Source organism: Gigantopelta aegis, chromosome 10 (genome assembly GCF_016097555.1).
Source record: "Gigantopelta aegis isolate Gae_Host chromosome 10, Gae_host_genome, whole genome shotgun sequence".
Lineage (NCBI taxonomy): Eukaryota > Metazoa > Mollusca > Gastropoda > Neomphalida > Peltospiridae > Gigantopelta > Gigantopelta aegis.
In genome coordinates this window covers 64,844,749-64,862,379 of record NC_054708.1, presented here as the reverse complement: position 1 = coordinate 64,862,379, position 17,631 = coordinate 64,844,749, and the positions used below count along the sequence as shown (strand labels likewise).

Genomic DNA, 17,631 nt, shown 5'->3' with positions numbered 1-17,631 from the left:
TTCTTTAAAAAAAAAAAAAAAAAGTTTTCTCAATTCTGTTGATTTATTGCTTTCACATTTCACCTTGTCTGCTATAAATGTACACTAATTGCTCTTGAATTTGAGACCAACGCAAGATTGGATTGATTTATCTTTTCACTCCATCCGATATTTACATAACATGTCTAACTGTTCTGCATGTACATGTAGTGTTCAAACCTATTGAATAGCTAGTCATAAAACTGCAGGGATGCTTGTAAACAAGAACTCCTTTACTTTCCTGACTGCCTGCACCTCAATTCTTGTTTGGCCAGTGCACCATGACTGTGGTATGTGTTATCCTGACTGTGGGATGGGGCATATAAAAGATCCCTTGCTACTAATGGCAAAATGTAGCAGGTTTCCTCTCTAACACTATTATGTTAAAATTACCAAATATTTAACACCCAGTTAGCCGATGGTTAATAAATCAATGTGCTCTAGTGGTGTAGTTAAATGAATAGAGGGACAGGACGTAGCCCAGTGGTAAAGCATTCGCTTGATGAGCAGTAGGTCTGAGATCGATCCCCATCGGTGGACCCATTTTTCCCTCCAGCCAGTGCTCCACAACTGGTGTAACAAAGGCTGTGGTGTGTACTATCCTGTCTGTGAGATGGTGCATATAAAAGATCCCTTGCTGCTAATCGAAAAGAGTAGCCCATGAAGTGGCGACAGCAGGTTTCCTCTCTCAATACCTGTGTGGTCCGTAACCATATGTCCGATGCCATATAACCATAAATAAAATGTGCTGAGTACGACATTAAATAAAACATTTCCTTCAATGTGGGAACAGATGATTGATGTATTCAGTATCTCATCTGTAGAATCTACCCAAGTGCTGCTGGGCTGCTCTCTGTTGATGTCTGTTTTATATGTGTGCAGCAGTTTATGCTGCACAGTAAAACATGTTGGCTGCCATCTTCTTCACACAGAATGGGTGTTGTCAGAATGTAATACCAGTCTGTGTTTGAACAGATTGGAACAAAATGCTTTCTTATTGTGCACCTGCAGAAGATTGCATCACTAAATTGTGTGTGTGTTTAAACCACCCAATCCTGCTAGATTGTTATCCTGTTGTGTAGACCATAAACAAGGACATTTCTGCATTGAGCGATATGGTGGTTGATTTACAATGAAAATAACTCTTTAAAGTTATTTATGTTTTACAGTGAGAAAATTCTGTGGGTTTTGATTGCTGTGGGTTTTTTTTGCCTGCAGAAAGGTCGTGTTTATTATTCATGTGTGCACATTCTGAGTGTGGTTTCATATCTACACAGTATCCCATGTCTCGATTACTGCACATGATAAAATACACATTTAGAAAACATTGATTTTAGATTTTTATTTATGATACAGAATGATTTTAAAACTGTAGTTATGAAAGTACATTACTTGTGTATTGTGCGTTACTAGACAAATGGAACATTTTATAAGAATTTATTTTTGTTTAAGAATTAACACAATCTTGAAATTTGTGTTTCTTTATTCAATTATTAATATTTAATTTATTTTTCTCAGTTTTATTTTGTCATTTTCATAGATGCACACCAGAAAACCTCACACCACATCAACGAAAACAGTAATCTTAAGAACATATTTTAATAGTAAATCATACATCAAAACATTATAAATACATATATGATGCCTCAGTGGTGTAGTCGTTAAGCTATCAGACTTAAGTTAATTATGGCTGGTAGGTACTGGGTTCACCTGCCGGTGCCGGCTTCCACTCAGGTTAAATGACTCATTGGGTAGGTGTAATACCACTACACCAACTGCTCTCTCACTAACCACTAACACACAGTCCTGGGCCCAGTTTCACAAAACATCGTAAACCTAGTTTTGCATGTAAACGTAAATCTACGACTAAACCACAATTCTTCTTATTATAGTTCAAGAAATATAGTTTGAAGTACACATATTTCATTTTCTTTTGTCCTTAAAATGCTCCATCTTCTGTAATGATGTAATTTTCTGCGTAAAATGTAAATGTATGCCTGATGTAACTGCTAGTTGGAGATGTAAACTTACAATGTTTTGTGAAATGGGCCCCTGGACAGACAGTCCAACTAACTGAGGTGTGTGCACAGGACAGTGTGTTGGAAGCTTAATTGGGTATAGGAGTGGTGCCAGCTTTTCAGAAGAGGGCGTTCAAAAATAATTGTGCCTGCTAGGGTTGTCCGGGGGCATGTCTCTCTCTCTCTCTCTCTCTCTCTCTCTCTCTCTCTCTCTCCCCCCCCCCCCCCCCCGAACATTGTATTTCTAGCAGCCAAATGCTGTATTATAGTGTATTTTGGAAGGCAATTTAAAGATATGTGAGATATGAGCAAAAGTGATTTTTTATTTTTGCCATTTTTATTTTTTTTAAATCATGCTGGCTCAAAAGGAGGGGCTTCGTACAAACCCCGTGAACCCCCTCCTGATGACGCTCTTGGGGTATAAGCATGGAAATAAAAAAAATTAAAAGAAGGAAAATATTACGGCCAAGATTTAAGAGAATAATGACTGTTTTGCTGCTATATATTTTTAATGATACATCATTTATATAAAGTATATTTATACCTGATGTGCTGTGATATTACCCTGTCCCACTGGATTGCAGAAGATAATAATTAGTGCCAGTATCTGACAACATTTCATTGGATTTGGCTACAAAATCAAACAGCTTGCAAGTCTTGTCATGAGATAGAGAAAATGAACGGCAGTATGTCTCTCCTGTACATGATTTACCACAACGACTCAGGGATGATGATAGTGATGTCTTCACAGGACTTTCAGATAACGGATGGGGTGATGCATTCCTACTGCTCATTTTATAATAGCTGTCTCGTAGTGCTGCTTTAGTGGTGCAAGTCATTACGTCGAGGTCTGAAATGAGCAGTTAGGTAGACACACATAAAGTCTGTTTGCATCAAAAGGAAACTGATGAAGTGGCATGTAATTTATCAGGAACAATGCTAAAACTCATTGGACAAATTTAATAAAAACTATTATTAAATTTTAAATTCATACCAACAAAAATATTGTGAAAAACATTTTCTTAGCAAATTACAATCAAAGTCAATAAGTTATGTTTCCTTTTTTAAACAATAATAAAGGCAACTGCAATTGTATTCTCAAAGTGGTGTGCACAGTCTTAACGAATTAGAGATAAAATTCTTGTCTTGTCTACTAGGCCATATTCTACCCAGCGAAATGGAGCTTCTTTCATTGTAAGTCCAGGAAAATTAGTTATTAGCCATAGTGAGAAGTCAAAGTCACTGTAATATTTTGGTCCTACATATGTAATCCAGTTTCAAAAATAAAATACACAGACAGATATCAAAACACCAACTTTTTAGTGTTATAGCCCTCTTAAATATAAAGCACCATATTTTGGGGGGTAAAAAACATTTAACATAGAATACTGGTATTATATAGTCCATGACTGTTATTATTCCCCTACTGGTCCAACCGGAGGGGACTATAGGTTTCATCTCCATCCGTCTGTCTGTCCCACATATGTTTTCTGGACTCTTTTTTTTTTCCAGAAGACCTTTAGATATTGAGCTGACATTTTTTGGATAGGTTTATCACATATTGTTACAGATTAAGTTTCACTTTCATGGAGTTATGGCCCTTGGACTTAGGAGATGTGAAAATTTGTTTTACTGGATTTTTGCAATGCCTGGAGATTTCAAGACAAATTTTTTTATATAGCTTTATCATTTGCATATAGCTTTACAGATCAAATTGAAGTTTCACTGTGATTTACCCACTTTTCAGAGTTATGGCCCTTGACTTTAGGAGATACGAAAAATTGTTGGGTCCAGTAGAGAACATGTATTACTTAGCAGTTCTCTCAGCATGCCTGTTGATCTTAATGACTATCCCATGTACTCACCTGCTGGAATGAAAGTGGAGTTGCATGAGTCAGCAACAGACTTGTGGCCATCGGACAGTTCTCCATCAAAGAGAATCAGACACAGCAAGCTTCCCCTGAAGCTGTCATCATTTGCTGCATTGTTTCCCACAAACAGATCCCCGGCTCCAGAGAGCCCTGTCGGTGCAGCACACACCCCAAGTCCCTGGAAGGTGTCATTGTTAATGAACAAGCTGAATGTGGCCTCTTTCTTCTCTATGGCTACATATTGCCAGTTGTTTGGTACCAGGGCGTCTGTGACATAGACTCTGTCGCACAGAACTGACAAGATCCAAATCTCCAACTCCAAGTCTCGATCGCTCGTCCTAAGCTGTATCTCCCATTGAATGCTAGAATTCTCTGAATAGATGTAATTTAATATTGTGCCTCTGGAATAATATGAAGGATTGATAAAGAAGGTAAGTGTGAAACTCTGTACGATTAATTCAACATCGAGTTGAAGTTTTTCAAAAGATTGCCAGTAGCCATCAAACAACATGGCTTGTCCTTGAATACCAGTGTATCCAGGACTGTATCTAGAACATTCTGGATATAGTGGATAGAGAGGTGCTGTTTTGGTAAGATCATAACCATGGGAATAGTTGGTCAACGGCCATACCTTTCTTGCCACAACTGTTTTGACACCCTCTTCAATAACAGTAACACCTGTTGGAAGAGAACCAATAGTGAAAAAGAAGGTAGAATTGCAAATTATTCAGTTAATAGATAAAAGAAAATGTTTAAATCTTAAATGTTTAGTTACTATTTAATAACCATAATTGTACTTTACAGTGCATTTTAAAAAAATTAAAGTTAAGCTAATAGACACAGTATTTACATGTAGTAATATCTGTAAATATTTAGGTATGAATTGGGACAAAAGTAGGTGATGGTCAATATTACAGTTTGAGATGCTTGTCATATATATGGAATAATTCAAACAGTGAATATTATTCTTTGTATAATGTAGTAACCTGGCCTCTGTGTTTCTTTTCTACCTGCTTTTGTTTAATACAATGTAGTATTGTGTTAGTACTTACTCCCACAAGCCCAGTGTCCTAGATTGTTACAGACAAATGGCTCAAACATATCATCTTTGAAAACATCGGTAATAAACACTGCCAGACATGTGAACCGGCCCTTCAGGAAGTCACCTGTTGGCTGCCTCATTCCCAACGTGATTCTCCCAGGATTCCCCAGAACCAGTTTGTTCTTGTGACCATCGTTTTTGGAAGCTTCAGTTGACTGCCCTGTGTCGGTGAACATTTCTATCTTTCCCTTGTTGAAGAGTCTCCTGACAGCAACGTAGGTCCACTGATTCATTACCAGAGAATGAGCAGACGTGTTGAAGAACAGTTTGTTGGCTCCTTCCCAGAATTCTATGTAGACGACGCTGCTTACCACTCTGAGCAAAACCTGGCTAACTTTGCCACTTTCTGGACTGTCCGATTTGAAGTGCAGCAAGGTGCCAGTGTCCGACTCTGGGTAGACGTAGAAAATGAAAGCAAATGTCTGAAATACGGGGCCCTTTGGGAGCACGAGACTGATGTAGCGAGATGAACCGTCCAGACTGAGTGCCCGGTAGCCCATGTTAGGATGTCCAGAGGCCACGTATATGGTGTCGTTGGGGTAGTTGAGGTCTGCGTTGCCTGTGGCTTTACACGTAGCACTTACGTCACCTAGAGGCCAGTACAGTATTGGGTTAGCACTTTTGGAATATCCATACCTTAGATCTGAAATTATGTAAGACATCATTTGTTAGTTAAGTTTGTTACTTGGTTGGTTTGTGATTGTGTATGTGTGAGTGTGAGTGAGTGAGTGAGTGAGTGTGAGTGAATGAATGAGTGCAGGCATGTGCATGTTAATTAACATACATTCATTATCTTGCCATAAATTATAAGGTAAAAAGGTACAGGTAGTACTAAACCAAATAACTTCCGGCTGGGTCAAAGTTCGAGGTGCACCCAACTTTTGATAGAGAAGTGAACACCGCAAGTCCTATGATTGGTTATAAATGTGAGTGTGTTGGTTGTAAAAAAAATTAGTTTCATCTGGGCTAAAAAAGTATGCAATTTTATTTCATCTAGTACCACTGTGTCAAGTAGCCTTGTGCTTGGAACATGTATGGGGTACCTGTAAAAAATAGTACTCAAATTTTGTGCGGAACTAGGGTAGTCATAGACGCTATCCGTTATCTCAGAAACGAGCAGCTTGACACCCACTTTTTTGTGATTCACTTTAAGTGTGAGGGGTGGTAGTATTTATATCCGTGGCATCTATGTCGATTGATACGTTGCAGGTAGGAGTTTTAGCCACATATGTTACTATTGTTGTCTATGGGATTTGATTTGGTAGTATACACCCTACACGGTATTCTTTTTTTGACTGCATCAAATGTTCCATTAATATTTAAAATTAAAGTTTCGTGTTTAGATCAGTTTCTCGCAAACTCTAGGTCCTAGGTCACTGAAACTTGGTTTGTAGTTGCACCTATGGATGTTCATCACAGTGCACTGAAAAAGTTCTTGTGTGACATACTCTAAAATAAATTTGAACTTGTTTTGCCAAATTGCTTACTACAGATAGGTTTCAGTGCTATGATTGCTGGTTTGCAGGTGCATTTAAAAGTTAAAACATTATTATACTCTTTGAGTGGACTTAGTACAAATAAGATTATAGTTGCTGTTGTGTGAAAGAACACTTAAAATTTGGTTACCTTCAAAATCATGTGAATTTTTCTGTATGCAGGGAACATTTTGTTTTCAAAATCTTGATTAGCGATATTTCTAGTCAACTGAAAATGGATTAGCAACTAGTGTTTAATGTTTTAAAATTGGGTAGCGATCTCTGAAACTTGTGTAGTGAATCACAATGCGATACTAAACAAAATGTTCCCTGGTATGTCAAGACAGACAAGAATTTTTTGTTTTAACCAAATGACGGGATAGTGGATAATATATCCTCAGTAAACAACTAACTAATAATAAATAGTGTTTAGCCACACATATAAAAGCTTGGATATCATACAATTTGTGAATAGAATGACAGACATTATCACATTGTCCTGTGTACTAGTTCTGTTTCCAAAATTGCAAATATTACTTGAGATAAAAAAAAATGAAGAAAAAAAAGTAGAATGATATAATATGCAAATGGAATAAACTGATTATTATTAACATTTTCAGAAGATTATTACCTGCTATGATTGTGAACAGCAGCCATATTGGAATCTCCATTTCACAAGAATGTCAAGTGTGTGTTATTCTAAAATAGATAATGGAACATTGGAATCAAAGAAAATAAGGGGACAAAGGTTTTTCACTGAAACACAATAAAGAGGAATGGGATGTAGTCACTTTTTATTGAGCAACCAGTTTGATGTCTAAGTCAATCGGCAGATGTTGGATATTGCTCTGTGGGATCAGGGGGCGGGACATAGCCCAGTGGTAAAGCGTTCGCTTGATGCACGGTCGTTCTAGGATCGATCCCCATCGGTGGGCCCATAGGTCTATTTCTCATTCCAGCCAGTGCTCCTCAACTGGTATAACAAAAGCTGTGGTATGTAATATCCTGTCTGTGGGATGGTGCATATAAAAGATCCCTTGCTACTAATCGAAAAAGAGTAGCCCATGAAATGGCGACAGCGGGTTTCCTCTGTCAATATCGGTGTGGTCCTTAACCATATGTCTGACGCGGTATAACCATAAATGTGTTGAGTGTGTTGTTAAATAAAACATTTCCTTCCTTCCTGTGAGATCAGAAACCTCATGCACATGCAGTTTTTTTTTTATATGCATATACAATTAAGAAAAAATTTAATTATAAAAGCAGCATAAACTATTAACATTACAGATCAAATATTGCATGGGGGAAAAAACAAGTAGCATCTTCATGTATACAGAATGGGAAAAGTAATCGTTATCATAGATAAACACATTGAGAACTAATTTTAAAAACCACGATGGGGAACATCACTTGCAGATGCTGACTGTAAAGAGAAGCAGTATAGATTTGAAGTCTCATTATAAGGTAACAAAACACCTAAACTGAAAATAAGCATTTCCACAATCATTACAATATGGATTAATGTTTATAATGTTAGTGTTGGTAATGGTACAGTAGTATTTAGTTGTGTTTTTTTAATTCACTTTAAAGTTTAAACAAATATAAAACATTTTGCTTACTTTGCTGTCCAGTGTCCACCTCCACAGTTCCAGTTCTACAATACCTCAGTCATGTGTCTACTCCAGACATAATCAAACTGAATTCTTCTCTTCCATTAAATGCAAGTGAATCCATTCATTTGTCCATGTGTGGTATCTTCCGCTGTCTCCTTGTCTTTTCTGACCAGGAAGTTCTAATATTGGTGTCCAAGGTCTTCTTTTCTGTATGACCATTGTCCTACAGTACAGATCAACACCATCAGCAGGAAATATGTCTTTCTGTTCTACCTGTGCATTAAAAGCATGGGCATGTCTCTGATCACTGAAGTGTTTTCGAGAATAAAAGGTAGTCTTGAATGTACATAACAGTGTTCCATATCTTAATTAGATTTGATGTCTTTTAATTTCCTGATTATTAAATGGACAACACATTTGCTATCGACCTTCAAAACATTTCTTTGGAATTGGTTTTAGTAATATGTTTTGTTAGGTTGGGTTTTTTCTTTTGTATTTTATTTTCAGATATTTTTGTTAATAATTCTGTAGATTCAGGAATTAAGCAAATGGTTGTTAGTTGTTGACATTGTGTGTTTGTGCGTAGGTGCATATACATGTACATACAGTGTTTATTTGTCATATGCTTCATTGAACCAAAATGTACTAGTTGTGTTTGGTTCCTGACTGAATGATTCAGATGATAAACTCCTTGCAATCATCATTCCAACAAACTCTCCACAAGTGTACAAAACATCTGAATTAAACTAGCCATGAGAATAGAGAGTTACAGGTTATGTGTATAGTCAGGTATACAGATACACATACCTGTAAATGCTGTGCAAACAATTTCCACTCATAATTCTCTGCAATCGCTTGACAAAGGAAAACCGATGGTCAGAGGTTAGGTGTGTTGAAAACCATCACAAATTCTGTTTTAGCCAAAGCTTTTTGGTGAAACAACTGTTTATTTATAAATACTTTGTGGAAGAACATTATAATTATGACTCAAATTAATTATGCAAATATGATGTGTGGAATCAGTTTGTAGTTATGTATCACAACTATGATAATGGACATTTAATTTATTTTATTTTAGGAACTGACGTCGTGTGCATGGACAACCAAAGAGAAATTGATAAAAGCACCTAATGTTGTAGCCTTTACAAGACGATTCAACCATGTAAGTGTTCATAAATTCTTAATGTGTAATGTTTTTTTAATTTTTATATTGCTAGTATGTACCGATTGAATTATTTTCCTTTTCACCCAGTGCCTCAAGCACAGTTGATATATCAAAGGCTATCATGGCATCCAGGTATTTATCCAGGCATTCTGTTGGTCAGAACATAGGCCCGTTCCCAAAAGACAGTGGCACCGAAAATTTCTAATTTCTGTACTACAAATTCCTAATATATATATATATATATTTTGGGTGGAATTTGTAGTACACATTTGTAGTATATATTTAGTTATGTCTTGTTGTAATAAATTAATTCAGCAGTGTACTGCATCATTCAGTGGTCTGAAAACATATCTCATGTATGATTTATTCGCACTAATTGTCCCAATCCCATCATACATCGAACTGTGGTGAAAAATCTTAGTTACAATCCCTGACATCATATGTGCTTTTTCGTCTGTAAGAAAGGGCATATTAAAAAAACCAGGCTTGCAAGTTTCATTCCTCGTTACTTACACCAAACGTTAACACCTGTTACTTACACCAAACGTTAACACCTTAGCTGCTGATTAAACGATGTACAGGTGTGTTATTATCATTAGAAAACATTCCTTTCTTTTTTTTCTTTAATTAACCCAGTATCGGCGTACTGTGATTTGCATGCTTAGCAGAGTATGGCTATGGTTACAATTGTTGATATCTGTCCAAAACGAAAATAAGTTGTTTTTGTGTGTAGAAAGATGAAGATTCGAGAACTGTATATTTTCCTTACAGAAGTGACAAACACTTTCACCATTAAATATTTACAAATGGATGTTACCTGATACCAGGATGGTCGTTAACGTACTTACCTATTTTCTTTGATGTTCAACCATTAGTTTATGTTGGCCAAAACTGTTTAAGTAGGTACCTCTATTATAAAACCACCTGTCTTAAGAGATCACCTTATATTATTTATCCAGATCACCTAATTTAATATAAGGTGACTTGTATTGGGGAGCTAACTGCTTTAAGAAGCCATTTTAATACTTAATTAGGTGGCTGGTTACAGCAGACTTGATTACTGATGAATACATTTGGAGTGTTTTTAATTACAGTAATAATTGTAGGGGTCTGCTTTAACTTTTAACATCAACTTGTCCTATACGACAAGTCTCAGTCTATTTTTAACTGGTCTGTATGAAATGTGCTAGTCCCACTGAAATGTCTGTTAAAGTTTTTTTAAAGTTTTCTTTGTTATGCAGAGGGGGAAAACAAATCATGGATAAATTATTATGGTGTCAATAAATTGTAATTTTCAGGTAACATGTATGGTTTAAGAGGTTGTTAGAACAATTTAATTGTCCTACATGAACTCTCATAACTACTTGTTCTGGGGAACATTGAGCCCAGCTATGTGTGTTCATAAAGGAACTAAAACATATGATACTTATCTGCATACTTATCTATGTACTTAATGTATGTAGATAAGTATCATAAGTACATTATAAATACAGAGCCTGGACTGTAGCCTACAGCTGAAGTTGCTTTGAATAACATGTGCATAAATTTCCATAAAGATTATACTTCACTTACATGGGTCTACTCTAGTTTTCTTTGTAAGAACTAAAATTACACCCAACTGCAACTAAATACATATTATCTACATACCGGTATGATGGTCTACTCTTTAATATGATGTAAAGTTAAACCTGCTTAAATTGACACCTTTCTCATAATATAAATCTTCTTTATTGTATAAAGCAAAGTTAGTTTGTTTTTGTTTAACGACACCACTAGAGCACCTTGATTTATTAATCATCAGCTACTAGATGGTCAAACATTTTATTTGGTAATTTTTGACATGAAGTCTTAGAGAAAGCCAACTACATTTTCCCCATAGACAGGACAGTCCCCCATAGACAGGACAGTCCCCCATAGACAGGACAGCACATACCATGGACTTTGCTATATCACTGGGGCACTGGTTGGGGCGGGAGGAAAACTCCAGTCAGAGAATGGGTACACTGAGGTTGTTCGATCATATGATGCAAGCACCTCGGGTGAATGCTGTACAAACTGAGCTAGATCCTACTCCAAACCAAGCTTAATTATGTTTGAAAAGTGGTTTTTATGGATATGTTTAAGAGTAAGTGTATAATTTATGTTTTAAACCTGTTGTAGAGCCTTGTGATCCAGGGCTAGCCCTGGGTCAGCAGAAAATTTCACCAAATTATCTACTAAACTTTAAAATTTTCAGAAACACAGTTATTTTCTGATAAAATATCAATTATTACATGAAATTAATTCGCCAAATTAAAATAAAATTCACCAGTTGTTTTTGAAATTCATTATTGGTGAATTTGGCGAGTGCCAAAACATTTTGTTGTTAACTAGTTTATTGTAAACAAAGAAGTTGGGTGAGATTTGGGGGGGGGGGGGGGGGGGGGGGGGGGATTTAAAAAAAAAAATTTAATGATTATTTTATAAATTACCATTATCCAAAAACCATACCATATGGAAATTCCTCTGAATCATATACATGTATATCATGCTAAGTGGCACTCAATTTTATATTTAAAAAACAAAAAAACTTCAAAGCCAAAGTTTTTATCTCTGTGTATATAAATAGTAATACAAGGAACCAAATATATCATAAGCTACATGTAGCACTAACATGTTGTATATAATATCTGTACTGAATCCATGCATGTAATATTGCAGTGGGAGTACTTGAAATGAACATGAAAGGATCTCATTTGAAGTACTGAGCTAAATGTGTAAACATATCGGAGTGTTGGGTGTGAACTAGAGTTGTGCTTATTTGTTCCTGGCACCGCTTGGTCTGGGCAGTTCCTCCTGGAGTTGGCACTGATGCTTGCTTATTAAGTGTCATTAGACATTGGTGTATCCCACCAAACATCACTGTACCTACAGTGTAGTATTAGGATTGGTACCAATGATCAAATTAATGACTTGTTTGTTTTGTTTAAAGACATCACTATAGTTAACATTTGTTTTGTTTACCGACACCACTAGAGCACATTGATTTATTAATCATCAGCTATTGGATGTCAAACATTTGGTAATTTTTACATGTAGTCTTAAGAGAAGAAACCTGCTACCTTTTTCCATTAGTAGCAAGGGATCTTTTATATGTACTATCCCACAGACAGGATAGCACATACCATGGCCTTTGATATACCAGTCGTGGTTCTCTGGCTGGAATGAGAAATAGCCCAATGGGCCCACCTACGGGGATCGACCTCAGACCGACCGCGCATCAAGTGAGCGCTTTACCACTGGGCTACGTCCTGCCCCGTATAGAACACTTAGATTTATTAGATTGGTTTAGATTGATTGCCCCAGCGAGTCTTATAGTAATGTTAAGGTTGGGGAGCCTTAAATCATTGGCATACAATTATTCTAAAACAAGACTCATAAAATACTGTTACAGAATACTGAATGACTGGCAAATGAATGTTATGAAATACTGATTTACATAGAGATTATTATCCAAGCTTGTGTGTCGTACTGATTTTACAAAATGGACGTCGGGATTTTTGTATTGCCCGAGCGAGAGCGAGGGTAATACATAAATCCTGACAGGAATTTCGTAAAATCAGTACAACACACATGCGAGTGTAATAATTTTGTTATTATTCATATTATTATGTAATTTTTTTTTTATGAATAACAAGGCCCAAGGGCCGTCTCAAACTGTTTCAACCACAACTAGAAGGAAGACGACGAAATGACGTCATATTCCACATGCAAGGTCTGGTCTAGGACTGGAGAAGCAATGTCATGTCATGACTTCGCTTCCCTAAATTACTTCATTACACTTGTTATTACACATGTGCTTCGTATGATTATTATTAACTCAGTTATGTTGAACCATGTGGATAAAAAAAATATATATTGTCTTCCCCCCCCCCCAACCCCTTTTTTGGGGGGAGCTGTTTTTGTTTTGTTTTTTTATCTTTAATTCGTAAATCAAATTTTATCTTTTAAACCAATTTGTGTTGTGTATATGTCATGTATGTATAATTTTAAAAACCTGGCACCTTTACTCGCAATACTTTTTTGTTTTAAAAAACACATTTATGTTTCAGGTGAACTTTTGGGTTCAAAAAGAGATTTTGAATTGTCAAACCCTGAAAACAAGACCTGAAGTAATGTCCCATTTTATTAGAATAGCAAAGGTAAGATATCTCTCTCTCTCTCTCTCTCTCTCTCTCTCTCTCTCTCTCTCTCTCTCTCTCTCTCTCTCTCTCTCTCTCTCTCTCTCTCTCTCTCTCTCTCTCATCTTCAGCAAGAATATTTTTATGTTGTTACACATAAAATAAACATTAGATAATAAGCCTGTTTCAAATCTTATGAGTTTGCAAAGAGATGTTTTAAAATCTTTGATTAAATTGCACTAATTTTCCTAATCCCATCAGACTGGATAATATTATTATTGTTGTACATAATCTTCCATTTTTATATGAGCATTATCCTGTTTTTGTTTATTGTATTACCTAAAGGGGATGTCACACAATACAAGTGCCTTGTACAATAATAGCTACATGAATAGTCGAATGTGACAAGACAACATTACGATATCTTCAGTTGCCCATTCTCTTATGATGCACTCGTATCGTGTGGCATTGCCTTAACTGTGGACTCAACTGGTAAATCTATGCTTGAACTTTCAGAAACTGCTTGACCTCAACAACTTACACGCGGTCATGGCCATTGTCTCAGCACTTCAAAGTGCAGCAATATTCAGACTAACAAAAACATGGACGGTAAGTAGACATGTTTTGATTCCCTGTACACCTCCTCGGCTGATGTCGTACGGTGTTTGGTTAATATATGACTGAATTCTGCAGAATGACATCTTCACAAGCCATTTGTGCTATTCCGTTATGTTACTCCATAAATACCCTTGGTACACATAGCCAGAAGTCCTTCAATTTCATTGGATGCAGTAATACTTGGTTCGACAAATCAAGTTGCTTGTTACGGTTTGGTTGCTACAGCTAAGAACAGTGGCCATGTCTATGTATTTGCCATTGTATGTTGACAAAAAGAGTACTGCAAAGCTGGAATGAAGTTACTTTGTATATCCCTTCTATAGGACTTCCAGACTTTCAAAGTAAAAATACTATTTGGAATTTATTGTTTTCACAATTATATATTAATCTGACTGAGTTAGAAAAAACTATTAAACTGCTTTCTTGTGAAATGTTAACTATGTTGTTATTGGCCAGCAGTGTCATTCTCCAAGGGACATAATCAATTTTTCAAATCAGTAGCCAATAGTAGGGGATGTTACTTCCGACATCAGAAAAGCCAGATATGTGTGCCAGGTTTACCTATATGAAATCAGTACGGAATAGGACACTTGGCTTGTAAAGATGTATCATTTTGTTATTTCAAATTTGTTTATATAGTTTATTATTCTATTTATTACATAGTGTTTTGTGGGGTTCTTTTTTTTTTGGAGGGGGTGGGGGTGTTAGGGGGTTCTCTTTTAATATTTATAGTATTTCTATAAGTTTTTACTTGTTCATTTTGATGGTAATTCTTAAACGCAGGTGTCAGAAGTGGGGGGGGGGGGGGGGGGGGTGCTCGGAAAATAATGCATTGGCCCCAATATATGGCTGCCTCACCTCCCCCTTCCAAGTTGTTGTCATCTTCCTACTTCCATGTTAACAACTAAAACACTGTTTACTTATTAACAGAAGTTGTTAAAAGAAATGTTTCATTGAAAGAAAACAGCCCTCTATATTGCTACTGATTTGGTGGAATATGCAACCATTTGTTTCATCTGGTGACTAAAACATTTTATACTACATAAAAATGCAAGTAGGCACCATCTTGCTTCTAGACGAAAAAGATAACTTAGACGGCAAACAAAGATTTGTTACAATATTTAATATTGGAAATAATTAATTAAAAGGAATTTTTATTTCAAATTGCTGACATGTTGGAACTTTGCCAAATTGTGATGTCATGTTTAGTAATGACAAGGTTCTTAGTCATTAAGTGCTTAATCACCCAGCATCATAGTAAATTACACCAGTGCATGAATATTTTTTCACTCAGAAAATGTCAAAAAAAAAAACCTACATTCTCCCTTTTGATTATACGTGTACATGTGCTATGTCGTAATAGTTATATGTAACAGAAAAATTACCATGTCCAATCAGCAGACATCGATTTCCATTTTTTCTTATTAATAATAAATATTGGTTTGGGTGTTGAGTTAGTACATAAATAATCAATAGTACTGGCTGGCTTCCATTTGGGAGCTGTTCAACAAGTACTTATTGCTCTCATGGGGAAGGGGGTATCAGGGAATGTCTTACGAAACGTTATAGGGAAGGGAGGGGTTTAGCCTGAATACTCTGCTGTCCGAGAGCTAGACAGACACACTACAGGAAAAAAGTTTGTTTTGTTTAACAACATCACTAGAGCACATTGATTTAGTAATCATCAGCTATTTTATGTCAAACATTTGGTAATTTCGACATATAGTTTTAGAGAAGAAACCCAATACATTTTTCCATTAGTAGCAAGAGATCTTTTATATGCACCACCCCACAGACAGGATAGCACATACCATAGCCTTTGATATACCAGTTGTGGTGCAATGGCTGCAATGAGAAATTTTAGTAATTTGACCACACAGTCAACCAAGTGGAAACAGAGATATTAAGAGGCCACCATATTGTTTATCTAACATCATACAATATAGGATAACTTTTCTTGTATTAAACAGCCATGTTTTAGTTATCCCCCACAATGCAATTTGCAAAGGATATTAATTCACACCATCCATCCATTTATCCATCCTTGCATCCATCCATCCTTTTGCTATGAGGGAGTTTTCAGTTCCAATAATTTTTCTTGTCGATATAGGGTAGGTTGGTGATATTCCGACCCTACGCGTAAACCCGACCCCTTCGGATTTTCGTTAATTAAATAGTGTTTCGGCAACCGTTCTTTCATACCAACGGATGTATTCCTTTCATAACAAAGGTACCTTCAACCTCCCAATGAAAAGCACCGTTACAAACCATCTTTAGTCTTTACTATTCATGCGTACTTGCTCGATCTTTTCTTCCGGCCGTCTGCTAGCATTCAAGCAAGTTTTAGAAGGCTGAGCAACGTTGGAAAAATCCACATCGGAGGTATACAATCCGACAATAAAATTTATTATGAAATTGTTTATGCATTAAAATCACTTAACATAATGTAAATATGTGCTTATTTTTCAAGAAAAAATGCATTGAGAACAAGTTACATTTAAATTTCAAAAGGGGTCGGATTTATCCTGCAAATTTATAGTCGGAATTATACGGGACGTGTAGTCGGAATTTACCGGAATGGGTTCGGGTTTATCCTGATCGACACTAGCCAATAAAATGAGAATATATAAAAGAAACAGGCACCGATTGGATAGAGTGGACCACTACTGGTTAGAATATGCATGTCGACGCTATGGGAAACAACAGGATCAATGTTTTGGAGTGGGAATACCTTCTACAAGTGTGGTGCGTCCATAAGGGGTCGGAATATCACCAACCTACCCTATATGTTGCGATACAAGTTTGAATTCCATAGATTAGACTCCAGCAAACAATTCTCTTTTATGTAGTTCCCATCAATATAGTGTTATAATCAGATTTTATTAATCAATATCATTTTATTCAGCTACTTTAAATTCTTCTTTCGACACCATGGTTTTAGCACCATTCAGCTTGTCAGTTTTGTCTCGACTTTATGAAGTACAAACGTGAGATATAGGCAGTGTGCGATTTTGATGAGAGTGGGGGCCCGAGGCTCGCAAAAATCATATAGGACTCTCTAGCTTGGCTAGCATACGAGCCCACATAGCTCGTAAAAATTATTTGTACAAATTACATTGATTCTTTAAAATGACACAACTAACATTTATCTGAATATCCTAGGAAAACACAGACTGAAATAGTGATCTTTTCCATGATTTCATGCAAAACATTTAGCGTATCTTCTGTTCTACTGGAGACGCACGGCAGGGCTCGCTGGGTTGGTGGTGGGCTCTAAAGATTTGCAAACAGGGAGTCCTTATGACGCTTAAATTTTTTTAAACCAAAATCGCACACTGATAGGTAAACATTTTCCACTGACAGTGGTGGCGAAGTGGCAGCGACTGTGTCAACTTTCACATTATAGTTTTTAGTTTAGATCGGTTTCTTACAAACGATATATCCTAGATCGATGAAACTTGGTTTATAGTTGCACCTACATGTATGAATGTTCAGCACAGAGCACCAATTTTTTTTTTATTATAGGCAAGACATTTAATTCCGCAGAATTTTTGCTGCTGTAAAGGGTTCTGCTTAGACATTTATGAGTGG

At 36.4% G+C, this 17,631-nt stretch overlaps 1 protein-coding gene across 3 annotated transcripts in view; it reads left to right on the top strand.

Moving 5' to 3' along the window:
* Positions 1-17,631, top strand: part of LOC121384562 (ras-specific guanine nucleotide-releasing factor RalGPS2-like) — a 111,603-nt gene that overhangs the window by 70,207 nt on the left and 23,765 nt on the right. For all 3 annotated transcript variants that reach the window (XM_041515017.1, XM_041515016.1, XM_041515019.1), the window contains 3 exons: positions 9,176-9,259; positions 13,354-13,443; positions 13,939-14,031. In XM_041515017.1, coding sequence (XP_041370951.1) covers positions 9,176-9,259; positions 13,354-13,443; positions 13,939-14,031 — 267 coding nt within the window. The remainder of the gene's footprint in view (positions 1-9,175; positions 9,260-13,353; positions 13,444-13,938; positions 14,032-17,631) is intronic.